This window comes from Chroicocephalus ridibundus, chromosome 4 (genome assembly GCF_963924245.1).
Source record: "Chroicocephalus ridibundus chromosome 4, bChrRid1.1, whole genome shotgun sequence".
Lineage (NCBI taxonomy): Eukaryota > Metazoa > Chordata > Aves > Charadriiformes > Laridae > Chroicocephalus > Chroicocephalus ridibundus.
The window spans coordinates 80,133,648-80,151,148 of NC_086287.1; the positions used below are offsets into that span (position 1 = coordinate 80,133,648).

At 42.8% G+C, this 17,501-nt stretch overlaps 1 protein-coding gene across 1 annotated transcript in view; it reads left to right on the forward strand.

The window, feature by feature from the left end:
* The first annotated feature begins 5,390 nt into the window (after positions 1-5,390).
* LOC134514866 (plasmanylethanolamine desaturase-like) overlaps positions 5,391-17,501 on the forward strand; it is a 57,909-nt gene continuing 45,798 nt past the window's right edge. Inside the window, exons 1-3 of the mRNA XM_063333184.1 lie at positions 5,391-5,450; positions 9,388-9,443; positions 11,132-11,195. Of these exons, the coding sequence (XP_063189254.1) occupies positions 9,423-9,443; positions 11,132-11,195 (85 nt within the window). The 5' untranslated portion in view covers positions 5,391-5,450; positions 9,388-9,422. The remainder of the gene's footprint in view (positions 5,451-9,387; positions 9,444-11,131; positions 11,196-17,501) is intronic.

Genomic DNA, 17,501 nt, shown 5'->3' on the forward strand with positions numbered 1-17,501 from the left:
GCCATCTGTGTCCCCGCCGCAGGCGGCCGCTCCGCCACGCTGCGCCGCTGACCCGGCCCGCGGCCCCGCAGCCTCCCGCCAGCGGGGAGGACGGAAGGGGGACGCGGGGCCTCCCGGCCTGACAGCGGGGCCGCGGCCGGCGCTGGGGCCTGGCGCCTGGGTGGAGGAGAGCGGGGGCCCAGGGAGGGCACAGGGGAGCGCTGGGCTGTGGCCAGGAGCAGAAATGGCCAAGCTCTGCTGAGACACTCTCCTTCCCACACTGCGTGGGGAGCTGGGCGCCCGCCGTGGCCCGGGCCGAGCCCTGGCGGGGCCCCTCGGCCTCCCCCGTCCTTCCTGTGGTGCCTCGCTCGGCCTCCTCTCACAGTGGGGAGGCTGATGTGCTCCCGAGCCTCTTTGGGGCTTTTTTTTTTTTTTTTAAATCAAAGCTTGTTGTTTTGTTCTCTGAAGCCGAGAGAGCTGAGCCGGGGCAGGAGCCGGGCAGGGGACCGGGCCGCTGCTCAGCCCCCCCCCGGCAGCCATTTTGCCACCCCGTTTCTGCATGGATTTCACAGGCTGCCCTGTCAGAAACGAAACGCTGGTTCGGAGGGCTTTATGGACATCAAAGCCCCCAGGTAAAGAAATGCCATGGAAGTGTTTTCGCTATTTTACCCATACCTGGGTTTTACTACTTTGTCTGTATTAATAGTACATGGTGTCAACCTGCTCGAGCAGGTCAGAGAGGCAATGCAGGGTATTTACTGAGTTGTGGCAGAATGTACAGACTGGGTTTTCTGGATTTTTGCTTCTCCTGATGTTCCCAAAGGTGTGTTGGCGTTTAAAGCCCTGCACAGCACAGTCGGTATCCTTGGGAAGCAGGGACTAGAGAGCAAGTGCATTGCAGGACTCCTCCGTGTGTAAAAAATCCTGCTAAAAAAGCCTTTTGAAAAAAATCTTTAGCCCCAAAATCTTTTAGTACCAACTAAAATCTTGCTTTGAACTAAAAAAAAATATATGTTTATCTATGTCTTCTGTTTTACGTGACTGGAAGAGGTACCTGGCCCCCAGCGTGATCCTTCCCTCACAATAAACGAGCCAGCAAACGAGCCCTCCAAGCTGCGTGTGCCGAAGCCACGTCCCTGAGGTGCTGGGCTCTTTTCTACCCGGCCTTTAATTTAAAGGGGAGGGAGAGAGAAACAACATTTTTTTTTCCTGGTTGAAAGCAATGCAATAAATAAGTGCATCTTCTTCTTCCAGTTGCAATTTATAGGAACTGTTCCTCAAGAAATTGGCTTCTACGTATGAAAGCTATAAAATACACGTGCCATTTGCAAAGGATACAGCTTCTACTGTACGTTTTCTGTTTTATTCACAAAGTATCTCGGTGCACACCTGCCACAGAGGGAGGGTTAAGGAAGTGTGCAGATGAGCTCAGCTAATGCTTTTGCAGCGGTGCTAAAGAAATGGTCAAGAGCTTCCATTAGCCTCACATAGAAGAAACAATTTGGGTTGCTAATGGGGAATGACAGTTTCACCCAACGTAGGACCCAGAAACATTTTTCTTCATGAGGACTCTTGTGGCTTAAGACTTGATCAAGTGTTGTGTATTTCCTAAGAAATATGCAACACGTTATATTACAGTGTATATCCTCAGTGCTACACCATGCAAACCTGGAAGATGAGGCCTCAGCTGAAAGCAGAATGAGGTCTGGTGTACAGACAATGGAAAAAGAGGTGGATGGACTGAAAGGAGAAGGTGGGCAACACCCAACTGTGGTATGGCCAGTGGATGCAGTGCATGATGTTAATTAGTTTTGCCTCTCTCTCCCTAACTGGCCTGATAATTTCTGTGACAGTGCCAAGAGCACTTGTGTTCAAATAAAATCCCGTCTTTCACCCTGGTTTCAGGCTTGAAGCTGAGAGGGTGCGTGGGCGCAAGCATGAGGCCAGTGCGAAGCACTGCCAGGGAGGTTCTCCGCTGACCTAAGCCATGTACATAATCTCCTGGCTGTTGTAGGTTTGTACTGGCTGTTCCTATTACCAGATAAACCTGGAGTTTTGGTGATAGCCCTCTGCCGTGTATACTTCTCATCTGCTCCCTGGCTAGCTGCATTACTGTTTTCAAATTCTAGGTCTCTCTTTTTGCTTTCTCTACATTTCCCCCCCTCCACCCTTCCCCACACCTCCAGCAGTGGCACCTGTGTGGGCCACCAGATTTACAGTTTGCCAGTGCTCACACGGCAGCTGTGTGGTAAGGGTAAGTCTGATGCAGAACAATGGTGTGGCTTTAGAAGGGTTGTCTGAGAGTGGGCAGAGGCACAAAAGCAACGGGAAGTTCTGCACTTGGTAATTTTTTTAAGGCTGTAAATTGGTTATTTGCTAAAAGGACATAAGAGGAAGCTGAGATACCTGGTACCCTGCTTGTGAGGGGAGGCAGCCTTTACTCGTAGATAAGATGTGTTCGTACCAGGAAACAGGAATGCTAACTCCCCTTCCCTTACTGAGGGGTTTGGCACCCTAATGAAGCATTAAATGCAAATTAAGTCCACAGTCGCCCCTGCCCTCCATTCTTCATTTCATAGCCTAATTCCAGTTATTGATACATTACATTAAAGAATACACCAACCTCCTTTGCCTTCTGGGAACTGCCAGATAAATGCATCTTCTTTCATGTTGCACTGCAAATGTGTACACAACCATTTCCCTTGACTTCAAGGAGTTAAATGTTCACATATGTAAGGCACACTAGGATCAGAGCCTTAGGTAATCTAATGATACTGGATAACTTGACTGTGCATCATTAGCTCAATGATGCACCAAGCTCAGGGAGAGGGAAAAAAAACAACAACAAACCAACACCCGAACCCTGAAATATATTTGCGTGTGAGAGAGAAATCTGGAGGGAGGGGAGAGGGAAACACAGTCAATATGTCTACAGTTCATTTAAGATGCTGAAAAATGTATTTATTTATTTTTTTGTCAAAAATGTTATTGAGGATAGAAACGCAAAATGAGAGAACCAGTGAGGAATCCAGAATACCCCTATGGCATGTGAAACCCCACTGGAACAAATGGAGAAGTAGTAGGTGCTGGAAAACGTATTTTCAAAGCAATACGGTCACATGTAAGCACCAGAACTGCAAATTTGGCCTGAAAAACGGTTTCTTTCTTTGCAGAGCTCTGTGTTGTTCCTTTTCCGAGACCTATCGGTGCATCCTATTCAGCCAGAGCTTCCCCAGCTCAGCTGTATGTTACTTTGCCCATAAGGGTGTTGAACAAATATTTTGTATCCAAGAGAGACTCATTAATGTCTTTCAAACCGGATGCAAGTTTCTCATTATTCTTCTGCATAGGTCTAGTAATGGGAGCCTCCTCTAGAGATGCCCTACGCAGATGTCTTCAGGCAATGTTGATGGCATGAAGCAGGAATTGTTTTCACTGAAAGATTTATAACCTTATAGCCTTTCCAAGCCTAGGCAGTGCATGTGGACTGAGAACCAGCAGGAACGGTTTTCTGACTTCTGCACTATTCTCTAATACTGACTAGCCTGGAGAAATCATTTTGGTCTAAATTTTTGCTGTTCTGGGTCCTCAGTATGAGGAATGATATGTCAGGGGTTTTTCAAAGGTATCGAATGTTTCTGACTCCTATTTGAATCGAAGCTGCAGGTTTTGAGTCCTTATTAAAAAAAAACAACCAAAACCTTAAAACCCCAAGCCCATGGATCTTAATTTAGGGCTCCCCAAATCAGAAGCCACTTTGAAAGACATGCAGAAGCACAGAACAGCCGATAGATTTCCATACCCTGCAGAGTTTTGGCATGAATCCCCTTCTTTGGTTCCAGGCAGAAAAATACAAAGAGACGTCTGTGAATAGGACCTTGCTGGGTGTCCAGCCCTCTGAGTGAAATTTCCTGTGCAGAGGATGGTCTCGGCCTACATTTTCTAGTTATTATATAGAATTTGTTTCCTGCTATGCTAGAAAAAAATGTATAAAAATATAAAACCCTCAGTGAATTCCCACCTTATAGAGATACTTCAAGCTGTACAGGCAGAATTTGTACCGGAGGAGTTGACATTGAATAAGGTAGTTCAAGAGAGACACCAAAGCTCAGCAGAGACATCCTTTAAAAATGATTTGTCTTGTCTGCAATATTTCATAAGTTGATCTAAATCAGATTTTGGAGTAATACCATTAAAGTCAACAACCAACACCCAGGATGAATCTAGCTCTTAAAGTGCCATTCAGGCTCCTTGAGAGACACACATCCCAATGACTCCTTTAGCAGTCATTAAACCAATTATCATCTCGGTCTATTTCCAACAATTATCATCATAGACTTTTTGGGTTTAATCAGCTTTTTAATTGACCTGTGAATAAGACAGGAGATACAAAAATCTCCCCTGATACCTCAGGTGTAACTATTACACACCTTGCATTGCTGTGCACATGAAATAATTTACACCATAATACTGATCTGAGGCTGGAATTTGAACAACGATATTCCTATAAATTAATGATAAAACCAAATTAAAGACAATAAAGGAGAAGAAGAGGAAGTAGTAATCCATAAATAGAATGTCACCACGATTGGTGACATTGCTTCTGGGACTTACTTGGCCAGCAAACTTTGGAGCTGGAAAAAGATTATTTTTTTTCTAAAACTATATGCAATGCACAGAATAAATTGAAAGTAAGAAGTGACACAAAAAGTTTTGTCCATCTTTTAATTGCTACAATTATTGAACTGAGTTGCAGAAATGTCTTCAGACAATTGCTTAAGACTTTAAAAATAAATCAGCTATTTAGGCATATGTCCCTCCTGCAAGCAACTAACTTTTTTAATACCACTTGCCTTGGTACAGCACTGCAAAGTGGCCTGAATGCAGCAATTTGCGGGATTTGTCACTGTGAGCCCCGCAAGCACTTAGCAAAAGCAATTGTGTAGCTCTATTGAAAATCCCGCATATCATGCTGTGGGGAGCCAGCACTTTTTATCTGTCGGCACTGTTGGTGACAAATATTAAAATAAAAAGTATGACACTATAGGTGCTTCAAAATTCAAACTGCAAGTTTCCTACTGTGGGACTTCTAACCATGTAATAAAGTGCAGGGAAGAAAGCAGAGTTGAGACCCCATGCTGTAATAAAGGCAAGGAAATCTTAAGTGTTCAAATACATAATTCATTCTCTTCTGAGACTTTCTACCAGGTTTCTACCAGTAAAGATTTTAATTTGTGCCTCGATGATACAATCTTTAATTTCTCTTTTACCTCCAGAGACAGCTGGGAGAGCGCTGGGGCAGACCTGCTCTTTGCGGTGGGTGGAAGCAAATGGTCACAACAGGTCAGAGAGCTCCTCTGCAGCTGGTGAGGGTGCAATGGCCCTGCAGGGCCAGCCCGGGCAGAGGAGAAGGAAAACCCCATCTTCTACTGGCTGTGAAAGTGCCTGCAAGAAAGTCACCACGACAGTCAGTGAGTTTTCTTTGTTTTAAATAGAAATACTTTGCACCTTAAATAGTATCTTACTCCAAGGATCTCAGAACACGTAGTAAATACTGGCTGAGCCTCAGCTTTCTGTAGGGAGGTCAGTCCCTCTTCCCGCTTCTCATTTTGCGTATTTCCTGCTCACTTGAAGCCTCTACTGCCATTTTGTTACACAGCTTTCAAAAATAGAATTTGAAACATTTAAAATTTTATTAGCTATGATCTTGAGCATTTATTACTTTGTTGTATAACTATTTGTAACTGTACTTTAATATTTTATGTAAACCACAGCTCAATCACAAGGAAGAAGTAACTAATGAGAAATTAAAAACAACTTTGCTTGTGGGTGGGTAAACATTGCATCTGCATAAGCAACAAGTGACTGAGAAGGTATTGACCATATAAATGAGTATGTATCCCTCCTAAAAGTCCATTGAAATCACTGCATTTATATCAGGGATAAATTTGGCTCAGCTGTGAGAAGAATGCATGCATCTCACTCTGCAGTGGTCATTTAACCGGAATTACATACATTGATCTGTGCGCCCCCCTGGAGTTAGCATACAAAATTGACTGGATTACATATTCAGATGTAAAGCTACAGCAAAATTGGCTTTGACCTATTTACTTTTTCTAATCCAGCCTCTTAAGTCTAGTTATTTTCTTTCTAAACCCTGATCCTTTTTCATTCTTTCTCAAATGACATCCATCTCATCCCAAAACGTGATGCTTGTTATTCAGTGCTTTAGAGGCTGTTGCCTTAGATGTAGCTTGGTCCTCCCAGACGTGGCTATTCTGGCAGCAATGCTTGAAATCTTGGGATCTGTGCACTTTTGCTGTCTTTTCTAGGAGGAAGCCCAGGAATAGTTTTCATATTCAGTCTTTAAAACATTTTTATTTTAATAGTTATTTTTTTACAAAACAGTGCTAGAAACTAGCGCCATGTCCTGCCCCTTGGCCTTTACTGGTGTTACAGTTTTCCTCTTGCCAATCCTCTTTTCTACCCATGGTTATAATACGTTTAATTCAGTCTCTACCCACACTTACTTAGAATATCCCTTCATTTGATCCATCTGAGGGGTGCCTTAGTGTGGTATTGAGCTTTTCAAGCCATGCTGTTGCATTAGTGATGATCTAAAGATGTGAGGCAGACTTTACAAGGAAGACGCAACATTACTCCTCTAAGTGAAGTAATAATAAAAAAAATATTTAAAAGAACAAAAATGTGGTGAGGGTGGGGAAGCACTGGAACAGGTTGTCCTCAGAAGCTGTGGATGCCCCATCCCTGGAGGTGTTCAAGGCCAGGCTGGACAGGGCTTTGAGCAACCTGCTGTAGTGGGAGGTGTCCCTGCCCATGGCAGGGGGGTGGAACTAGATGATTTTCAAGGTCCCTTCCAACCCTCCATTGGACTGCAGATATAGGCAGTGGCTATGATAGAGAACATCACATCTCCCTTTGGGTCTCCAACAGCAGCGAAATCAGGGTCCCAGGGCGCAGGCTCCCTGCGCTCTTTTCCACGGTGGCACAGCAGTGCTATCACACAGCCAAACAAGGTGCCACCAAAGCATGGTGTGGCCCTGTTAACAAACCTTCTCTACAGTGCCAGCTGCTCTGAGAAAGTGCAGGTCCTCTGTTCCCGTGCCTAGGCTTGCTCTTTCAAGAAAATATTAACATTATTCCATGCTGCTTTTTAACAGCTCTTCAGGGTTGGGAGAGAGCTGCCTCTAATACCTTAGTGCAAGAAAGACTAGTAATTAGAAGCATGAGCCTGGTGCAGCTGGGTTGAAATGTTTTAAAACAAACAATTAAAAATAAAAAAAAAAATGGAGCACCCTCTGCCTACTTCAGTTTGGGGGAAAGGTCTCTCTGACTCTACCTGCTCCGAGGCTACGTTGAGGCTCTTTGACTCTGTTCTGAGACTTGCTGACACTACTGATTCAACACTCTATCAAGACACTCCAACTGTGATCTGAGACCTGGAGCAGAGTGGGAGCATCTTGACACAGTGTCAAAACAGTAGTCAGAGCGCATGGACGCAGCACTGAAAGGCTTTTGTCTCCCAAATGAAAAGGAGCTGGATTATTTTCATCTTTTTTTCCTCCTCTTTTTTTTTTTTTTTTTTTTTTTGGTAATAATGGTATCTTTCTCTTAAGTAAAAAACCCCACAGTTTATTTGCAGGAAGAAAGGGTGGTATGTCCCCCCCCTTACTTCTTGTTTGATAAAGCAATGTGACAGACAATGGCTTAGCTGTACAATACACTTCACTAAAGCAAAGTTCTTTTGCTTTGGAGAAGTAAAAGGGTATATTTGGAAATTATTCCAATTTAGGAACCAAAAGAGGTTAATCCTTTCATGATACTGCTCATCAATCATCTGTATCTTTATGCATGTTTGTGTCTGTTGTGTATTTTGGAATTGCATTTTTGTACAGTAACATTCATTTGATCTGACTAATAATTTGGCACAGTGTTGCTCACCACTCTGCCTGCAGAATTCAAGCGATGACTTTTGGTAAGAATACCAATTCAGATATTTGAGTGTTGACCAATATTCATCAACAAAAGAAATTAGTTCAATTGTCAGAATGGGGCAATGCCTGCTGAGACAGGTTTCTTTTCTGGAGATGAGATGGTCTTAATGTTACATGGACTGTGACATTATAACAAGTTAAACTCATTTATTTAAAAAATGAGAATATAGTTGAATTTATTTTTCCTTGCTGGGGTCACAGGTACCAAGGAATTAGCAAAACCATCTACTGAATGTTTTATGGATGGTGGTGTTTTTGCTGAATGTTAAATGAAAACAATCCATTAAAATAAAAAATGAAAATTCTTTTTGTTTCCTTTTCCTCTTGGGCCTTCCCAAAAGGAGGTCGACACCGACCCAGTTTGAAAAATACTTACCTAAGCCAATCACTGCCCAGCATGTATTCCCTTGAGCAACTTGAGTGGGCATGATGCCATCCGAACAGATGGGCATTACTGTAGGCAACCAAGAGACCATGCATGTGAATCAAGTATGGGTGTTTACAGCATCATTTCCCTGATGAGAATGTCAAAATGGCAGCCCAGTCCGAGCCTTTGGCTCAATTCAGTTGCATTTCACTAATTCAGCTCTAAAATGGATAACTTCATGAAATAAATAATTAACGTTAAGCCGTGTGGCCATGATTTTACTTCATAGAATTGGGCAGAGTAAGTGGGTGATGGACTTGCTGAAAAGAATGTGCCTGACTCCTGTCTGTACCAGGAAGGCTTGCGATTTTGTAAAATGAGGGCAAAGAAGCCCCCACATCTAAGCTAAGTATAACAACAAACAGGCAGGCATATGAGTTCTACAGATGTACTCTGAACTGAAAGAAAGAAACCTTTTCACATTTTTTGAGGAAGACATCTTATTTCAGATCAAAATTAAAAGAGTATAAAATGCATTAAAACAGTATACACAGGCGTGATGTATTTGAATAATATACCAATGCAAGGTCAGATCCTTGAAGTTACACATATTGAATTAGGATTTCATTGCTGTCCTGAAGAGAGATGCACATAAATGTTGCAACAATTTTGAGCCCAGCACTCAGTATAACTCCTCTATCTGTTGAATGAAGTGATTTCTACTGAATTATCATTGGAAGTTCCGTACCATCAGTTACAAACAGGACTTTAAGTACAGAAATAAAGACTGGAATTTGAACATTAAGCCAAGAACTTTATCTACTTTAACAAAAAAAGGCTATAATGTACGTATCCTGGAAGCTTGCTTTAAAGTATGTGCCTGAAATGCTGTAATTATTTTATTTTTCTTTTGATGATCAGTTGTATTTCCTTTGCACTGACTTATGTGTGGTTGTGTAATACTAACTGCTTGTGTAGCCTTCAGTTTTAGATTTGATAATCTATGTAACTTTTTGCTTTCCTCAGTGAGTGGCTGGTCAGCCTGAATTTGAAGAATTGGGATGCTGAACCATCAATATCAGGTATGAAACACTTGAATACATATTTCTTTCAGGAATAATGCCACATCTTATCGATAATAGTAAAATTCACTGTGGTTTAGATTTGAATTATTTGTTCCAGGTTCTTTTTTTTTTTTTTTTGAAAAATAATCTAATTTCTGCTTGGGGGATTTCTAGGAAGTTCCTATTGACTTCTACGTCTGGTCCTATCCCTCAGTTGAGGAATTCAGGCAAAAAAAAAAAAAGCAGCAGCTTTTCAAAAACAGAAGATTAAAATGAAAATAAAAATAGTGCTTTTTTAACACTTGGTTGAGACAAAGAGTATCTAGACTGTGTCTTTTTCTGTGTGAAAAATATTGCAATATTTTCCTCTCTTATTTCAAGTTATCAAAATCAACCTTTTCATTTGTCTGCTATAATGTGTTATGATGGCTCTGACTTCTGCCATTAGACTTGCTAAAGCGCTCTGTTACCTTGTATTTCATTTTCTAGGGAGCGCAATGTTTATTTTCTTGCTCGATGTCATGGTAACAGAAACACTTCCTTTATATTATATCTGAGTTTGTGTTTTAAATACAAGCAGGGCAGGTTGGAGATTGCTGTATATCCCATGTGGAAAGACAGCACTAGCTTTCTGGGTGCCAGCACATACTCCCAGCTGTTGCTGTTGCTCTAGGGTCACAGATGCATCTCACACTGAATCAGTTAAAAATGCAGTAGCTCTGCTTGGGGACACAAGCTCAAATTTTCAGGGCCTGATTATTCTGTTAGTTTCATATGTGCAATTCCCACTGAAGTCAGCAGAAGTAGTACATGCAAACCTGACAGGCTAATTTGGAGCCCAGAACTGCAAAGGATGTAATCATACATTTCATTTCTGTGGGTACTCGAGGTCTAATCTCACCCATCTCCATGATGTTAGGATTTACCACAGCTTTTAAGGATTTGAATGGATCCAAAAATATTAGGTTACTTGTGATATTTTATTTTCAATGATCAGGGGAAGAGAAAGAGATCTGAAGTATATGAGCTCATGGTGGACAAGCCCAGAAAGAAAAATGTGTTCTACAGTGCTCTAAAACTGAGCTAAGAGTAATACAATGTATGGCATATTATGTACGGAAAAGAAATGTGAGACCCTGAGGGATGAAGGCAGACTAATCAAAGGAATAGCTAATGGCCTAGAAGAAGAACAGGGAACAACTCGCTTCTTGTGGAGCCCACTCAGTTCTCAGTTCAGAGGGCCAGTGTACAGACTGTTGGGACCTGAGGCAAAGGTCTCGATGATTTTATCCAAAAGAGGTCAAATTAAAGGCAAATTCTTTATGTCTATATATTTTATTCTTTTATCAGAAATGGCCAATTTCTTCCACCTGGGGAACAGAGCCAAGTATTAGGGCTGGACCGCTACTGCCACGTTTGCACAGGCTTCTACAAAATGACTTACGTCTGCACTCCCACAACACATCAGGAGTAATAGTGCTGGTGCAGTTGGCCTGCTGACTGATCCACATCTCTGGGCAAATAAAATTGTCAAGTAAAATGGATTTGGCACCTGAATCATTAGTACATGATCTGAGAAGACGACCAGTAAAGTCTAAGCAAGCTGCCACTTGTGAACAGAGTGAACATAGTGAACAGAGATCGAAGACACCTTTAATATGATGCTCCCAATGTCAGTATTAACTCTCTTTCTTATCTGTTTTCAGATTAACAGGACTCGGAAAACCCAGAAAGAAAGTGAGGTTGGAGTGATGCTGATTACACTGGAAGGTACGGCAGTTGGTTGAACTAATGGAGAACAGAATTACAGATGTCCAAAGGAATTGGCGGGAGCCTTACAATAAAAAGGAAGGGCAGGCCGTGCAGCCTGCAAAATGGAGAACATGAAGGTTTGCTGTGCCCTCTCTCTTGAAGCTTACAGCTTTGGGAAATGGTGAAGATGTAATCTTAGGAATCCTGAATTTCTCCGGCATCCCCAAATACACTAATTGATACTTACAGAAGGAGGTGAAAAGCACTCTTTGTGTTAAGAGTTATTAATGATCAGTTTTTAAACTATTTTCCTGTGATGGTTGCAGATGAATATGCCATTGAAAGAAAGTAGGCATTTCTAACCTGTAACACTGAAAAAAATTAGCCTGAGGCCAAGGGTGTTTAAGGCTCATGAGTAAAAAGGTATGTGTAAGCTGGATACTGGACAAGTTGGCCCCAAGAATTAGGGGTAAATGGAATGTACCTGAAGATTGTATTAATTTTACATTTTCAGGGGTTTGGGATAACTTGATTGAAACACCTGGCCAGTCAAACGCTGTACCCCTTGGATGGGGGGTACCCCCAAAGGGCTGATGCTCAGCTGGGGGCTGTTGAGGAAAACGAGAGCTCCAGCAGGAGTTGGTTGTTTATCAGGCCTGAGGGACCACATTTGACTGAACCTGCAGCTAGAAACACGTCCCTCCTTTTCTGCTGTGTTTGGGAGGGCTGCGGTTACCTCAGCCACCCTCTCCCACAGGCAGCGGGCTGACAGAGCAGGGCTGCCGGCCACCCCTCAGGCGCCCCTCTCCTCAGGCAGCCATGCCACGGCCTTCTCTGAAATCCCGCTCGCGTGGAGGACTCCGAACCGAGCACCTGGGCTTCAGAAATGGCATTAATACCAGGCGGCACGTCCCCCTCCCCGGGCGCCGGCGGGAAGAGGTGAGCGCGGCCCTGAGGCGGGGCTGAGGTGCCGCCACGACCGCAGCTGAAGCGGGAGACGGCCCGGGACGGCGAGCGCCGCCGCCCCCCGACAGCGGCAGCGGGAGCCGGTCCCCGCCCTGGGGCGATGGCACGGCGCCCTCGGGGTGGGGGTGGCCGTGAGGGAGGGCCTGCAGACGGTGGCGCCGGCAGCGTGGCGTCCCGAGGAGCAGCGGTTGGGGCCCGGATCTGTGGGTCCTGCAATTCCCGCTCTCCAGAGCCTCGAAACCCACCATCTGCCACCTCCTGTCAGTTATGGTCGTGTCCAGGCTGGTAACGGCCAAAAGTCACCGCCGGCTTGCTGGCAGTGCAAAGGTGGTTGCCAGTTTCAGTCAGTTTGATTGCGTGGCTGTTAATTGCCACACCAAGTCTTGCTTTAGCCGCCGCCCTGGCCAGGAGCGCTGAGGACGGAGCAGCACGCAGCTTGAACGGCCATCTCCATCCGAGCACCCTCTAGTCATGGTTGAAGCTTCATGACCATGGTAGGGACAGGCTCGCCTTGACTGTAGGAGCTCTGCCTCAGGAGGCCACACTCACTTCAGTCACACATTGTGTTTGCTCTATGTATCAGGGACAGATAAATAATTTTAAATAAGATGCAGCTTTTATTTTCACTTTTAAACAGTTGTTATGTTGGAAAACACCTAACGATGAGGTTCTGGCACCAAATACTTAGACATTAGAGTAGATGCTGTGCATGTCAACTGGGTGGAAAATAAAGCTGGTACTCAGAGAATACAGGATGACATGAATGCAGACGAGGGGTTTGAAAGACAATGGTAGGGGTACTCGGTTTAGGAGAGGAGAGGTATAAGCTGAGAGGAAAAGATTGGAAAGAGTAAGGAAGTTCTTAGTAAAGGAAGGACTTGGTAGGGCCAGAGGTAGGGTGTATGGGGAGTGAGATCGCTGAACCTGGATTCAGACATCATCATAGAAAGTTTACCATGTTCCCATAATTTACATGGCACAGTTCTTAGCATTTTTTGTAGTAATAATCTTGAAAGAAATTGAGAAGGTGAGCAGAGCAGACAGTCTGCATTATTAACGAGAGCAGTAAATGAAGTACAACAAAAAAGGGCAGTCCTGTGGATGGAGAATAAGTAGTGGTGAGGTGGCAATTCTGTGGTGGGGGTTGTCCTCTGTGTGTGTCTTGTACTATAGTTGTTCTGGCTTATCCAGTGAATTTAGGTTCCTGTTAGAGGCTTATTCCTACAGGGAGCAATATATGCAGCAGATGTTTGCAGTGACACAAAAGAGCCTTTCAAAAGAGACTGCGTTTTTTCAGTCAACTCAGATACGTTCCTATGTGAGAATGGCAAAGCAAACCAAGTGAAGATGTGTACAGGCTTGCAACAGGAATTCCTAGTGCATATATGTATTCTTTTTTGGTGTAGGATGGCTCATTCTTCCAGATGTGTCTGTTGCATGCTAGTCCTGTTCTTTGCATAGGTTTTGATTCTCGGTTGCAGGTAGCTTGTATTTTGTCACTGGTCTTTCACTGGATCTCTGAGGTAATTCTGCTTGTCTGTTGACAGGCCTTGATAGCACTTAACGTGCACCTGGCTACGTGACTCCCACTCCCCTGTCGCAGGGGAGAGATGAGTTTTCTCACTTCATGTGACAACAGTGATATGAACAGTTGGTCTAAGTTGTACATATTGGTTGTAAGATAGCATAGAAATTCTATACAAATGTAAATGCATTTGTACTCTGTTGCATTTTTTAATTAGGGAACAAAAGCAAGCCTTAATAACCAGGAAACAGTGACAAGTTATTCATGCAGCTATCATAATAAGTGTGTTTGCTTCAGAGTAGAAGTTGGATAGAGGTAGACAAATAAATACAAACTAGAAGTGCTCTTTTGTGAATTTGTTTTGCAGATGTTTTCATGTCATTGATATTTTTTATTTAATGCTGCTATTAACTACACACTGTAAAGCAGAGCCGGCATTTGGAAAATGCAATTTGTTCCTCAAGGAAGGGAATGAGGAAAGATGTTTCAGTGGGAGACTGCAAGTAAAGAGTGTTAATACCGCACTTAGCTGTGACTCATTTTGCAGATCCTGGCCTTACAGACAGGTACATTTTGATAGAGCTTTGCACTTGTATTCCAGTGTAATTTCTTGTTTCACCTTGCTTGGAGTAGCTGCAGGTTTCTGTTTCTGCTCACATTCTCCTTACCTGTTTGCCTTGCCCGTCCCTTGGCATAAAATCTAGTGATAGTGTGGCTGCAGGAGGGGGAAGGATTGTTTCAGCAAGCTGATCTGATGCAAAACTGGCTTCCCCAAAATTAAATGGAAATATAGTCTTCTGTCATGCCGGAGAACTGAACTGATTCATACAGCAATTGCATGATGTCCATGTACCCTGCAAGGGAGTGGCTGGAGATCTACTGGTGCTTATGGGAAGAAAGTGTGGGAATAGAACCATCCCTTTGGCGGTAGTCTACACTGGGTTGATTATACGAGGAAGTCTTTTGTCACTCTTAAGGCAACTGAATGTATGAGAGAGGTCAGTATGAATTCATCCACATTTAGTGGTGTGCACACATTGCACAGCAGTTGGTGCCTGCATTAGAGACTTTATGGAAACAAGTTTTATGGAAACAAGTTTGAGGCAGAATTTGACTTCGGTTTGTGTGTTATTGTGTATAAAAAAAAAAAAAAAAAGGCAAGCAATTTGAGAACTTACCTACAAAAGCAACAGTCCAACGGGTGATTAGTTTGCATTTTTTTAAAAATACATTGCATCTGCTTGTACCACTCAGGTGGTACTACATAAAATAAAACAAACAAACAAACAAACAACAGACATAGCTAGCTGCTACAAAACTCTCCTGGTCTGTATCAAGGAGAAATCTTCACGAGTGTAAGATTGGTTGAGGAAGTGGAGCTGAATTTCTACAGTCGGCTTGTATGTATGCTAGAATCCAGGCCTTCATCTGTAGAGCTAAAAACTGCTGAACAGCCTTTTCTCCCTCCCTTCATAAGATCCGTTGCATCGCATGTGGAGTGTTAAAGCTATGTGCTTCAGGTTATTCTCAAGCAGCACAGAACTGTGCTGAAATCTTTTTTCTGTATGCTGTTTGTCATTTAAGTTACTTATCTGTAAATTACATCTGAATCAATATTTAAGATTATTTGGCAGGGAAGCATCATGATTCAGGAGAGGCCTGATGCAGTCACCTTGCTCACACTGAGGATTTTTTCTTCAGGAGGACAGAAGTTTTGATAACGGGCAGTTTGTGATGCTCCCTGTGTAAGAGCAAGGGTGGTAGAATTGTTCCACTTTGATGCTTTTGAGTTCTATCAAATCTCTTTGTGGTAACTGCTTAAATTCTGTGAACTCTTGTTGCTCAAAAGTATCTCTTCCTCTGTCTCTTGTGTGATTTTTAGGTTTTTTTTTTCCTTTTTTACAGTGGTACACTAACAATGGTTTTGTTGTATATGGGGAGGTAACATTTCACAACAAAACCAGCTGTGTGTAGTCCTTAGATTCCTAATTCTCTCTTCTCCTTCAAATGTTTAAGACTCATTTAACGTGCTTCATATTGCAGCTGTTCACTTAAATTTTTTCTTTTTTTTTCACTGTGGTCCCACTTCTTTGCATGCTTTAAAGTAGTTCTAGCTGGTTCATTTTGGTCAATAAGAGATGCTTGCATTTCAGCTGCTTTGCTTCAAAGGCCAGCTTCTCTAAAGCAGAAGTACACCCTTTGCCCTATTTAATTGTGGGGCTTTCTGACCCTACACCGAAACAACCCTCCTTTCTCTCCAAAGCTGGGATCTCTACGGTAAAAGTTGATGAACACAGGCAGTTTTGGGTTGGCTTTTTTTTCTTTGTTGGGTTTTTTTCTTCATTTGGTTTTGGCCCAATGTTGATTAAACAACTGTGGTTTTTTGGTGCTGAAGAGTGTAGTGATGAGGGATGCAGCCTGTATCTGTTACTCTAATGTAAGTTTCAGTGCTGTTTTAATTCTGAGTAGCTGTATGACTTCTGCTGGCATGCTCTACTGTCTGTGAAGAAAATCACGAGTGTTTGAAGTCCAGAAGACAAACTGAAAGTTTGGTGCGTCCCCATTAAAAAGAAATTAATAGGTGGAGAATCAACTAAATATTACTTTCCTTTTCCTGATGATAGCCCTGACTCCTTTTTAAAATAACTTTTTAATTAATTTCCTTTGGAACCTGTGACAGGGCTGTTTCATGGACATTCTTAATGCTACTTTGATTTCCTTCTTGTACAGTATTGTAACTAAATTTTTTTTCTAGCTCTGTATTGCCTGTTTGCCCTTCAGGCTGCAGAGATTATAAAATGATATTTCTCTGCTTCTGGCCACTGATCTACAGTCTCTTTTCTGTCCTCTAATCTGCTGTTCTTTAGTACTTTGATTCCTCATGTTCTTGGGTGGCCTTTCTTATCCCTCTCTCTTGGATTTAGTGTTTTCTCTAGCTTTTCCGAGGCTGCTTTCTCCATGTTCATTGTCTGTTTGGCATCAGCATGATCTGTAGCTTCGCTCTTTCTTCCTTTCATCCTTCACAAGATCTCTGCTGCATATGGTGGCCACCTTTTCTTTAAACCTGCTTTAGCAAAAGCTCTTTCAAAAACTTATGCAATCTACTATCTACCTTCTTTCCTGTTCTTATCTTCACTGTTCCCTCCCCACTATGCTCCTAGTTTGAGATCTGTCAACTCTGCGTGATTAAATCGGTGTAAATAGGCTTGGCAAACAGTTTTGGGTTCTTATATATTGGCTCTCCCTGGGTTCTCAGATTTTCACCCCCCCTCCCTCTCTCTGCTAGAAAACCTGCTCTTTACTCTCTCTCTCAGCACCATCTCTTGAGCACTATCTCTTTCTCTGCTTTTTCTGTCTTTGTCTGTTGTCTCCAGGGCCTCCACTGTCACATCATACAGTTCTTCCATCATATCTGGCATTTCTGACCTGATCTTCCTCTCCAGCTTGCCTGCATTTTCTCATTAGTTACAGGCATCCCCTACTGATTCTGATTTTTTAAGGTATTTCCTACAGCTTTTCTAATTTTTTTTTTTCACTGTGACTTTTAAAAATGTCCTCTAACAACTAAAGTGAGCTGGTGGGGTTTTTGTGTTAGCTTGCTTGCTTTCTTCCTTTTTTATTATTTTGCATATTGACTTCCTGGAGCCATTCTGAAAAATCTTCAGACCATCCCATTTGTATTGCTTAACACCAGTACCATCTGTATTTCTAAACATTTCTAAAACTACTGAGGAAGGTTGAGGTTGCATGTTAGCCTGCCTTTGTGATTTGAGAGTTAACATGTTAAAGCTGTCTAATGCCCATCATCATGCAATTTTTAGGTCTTTTAACAT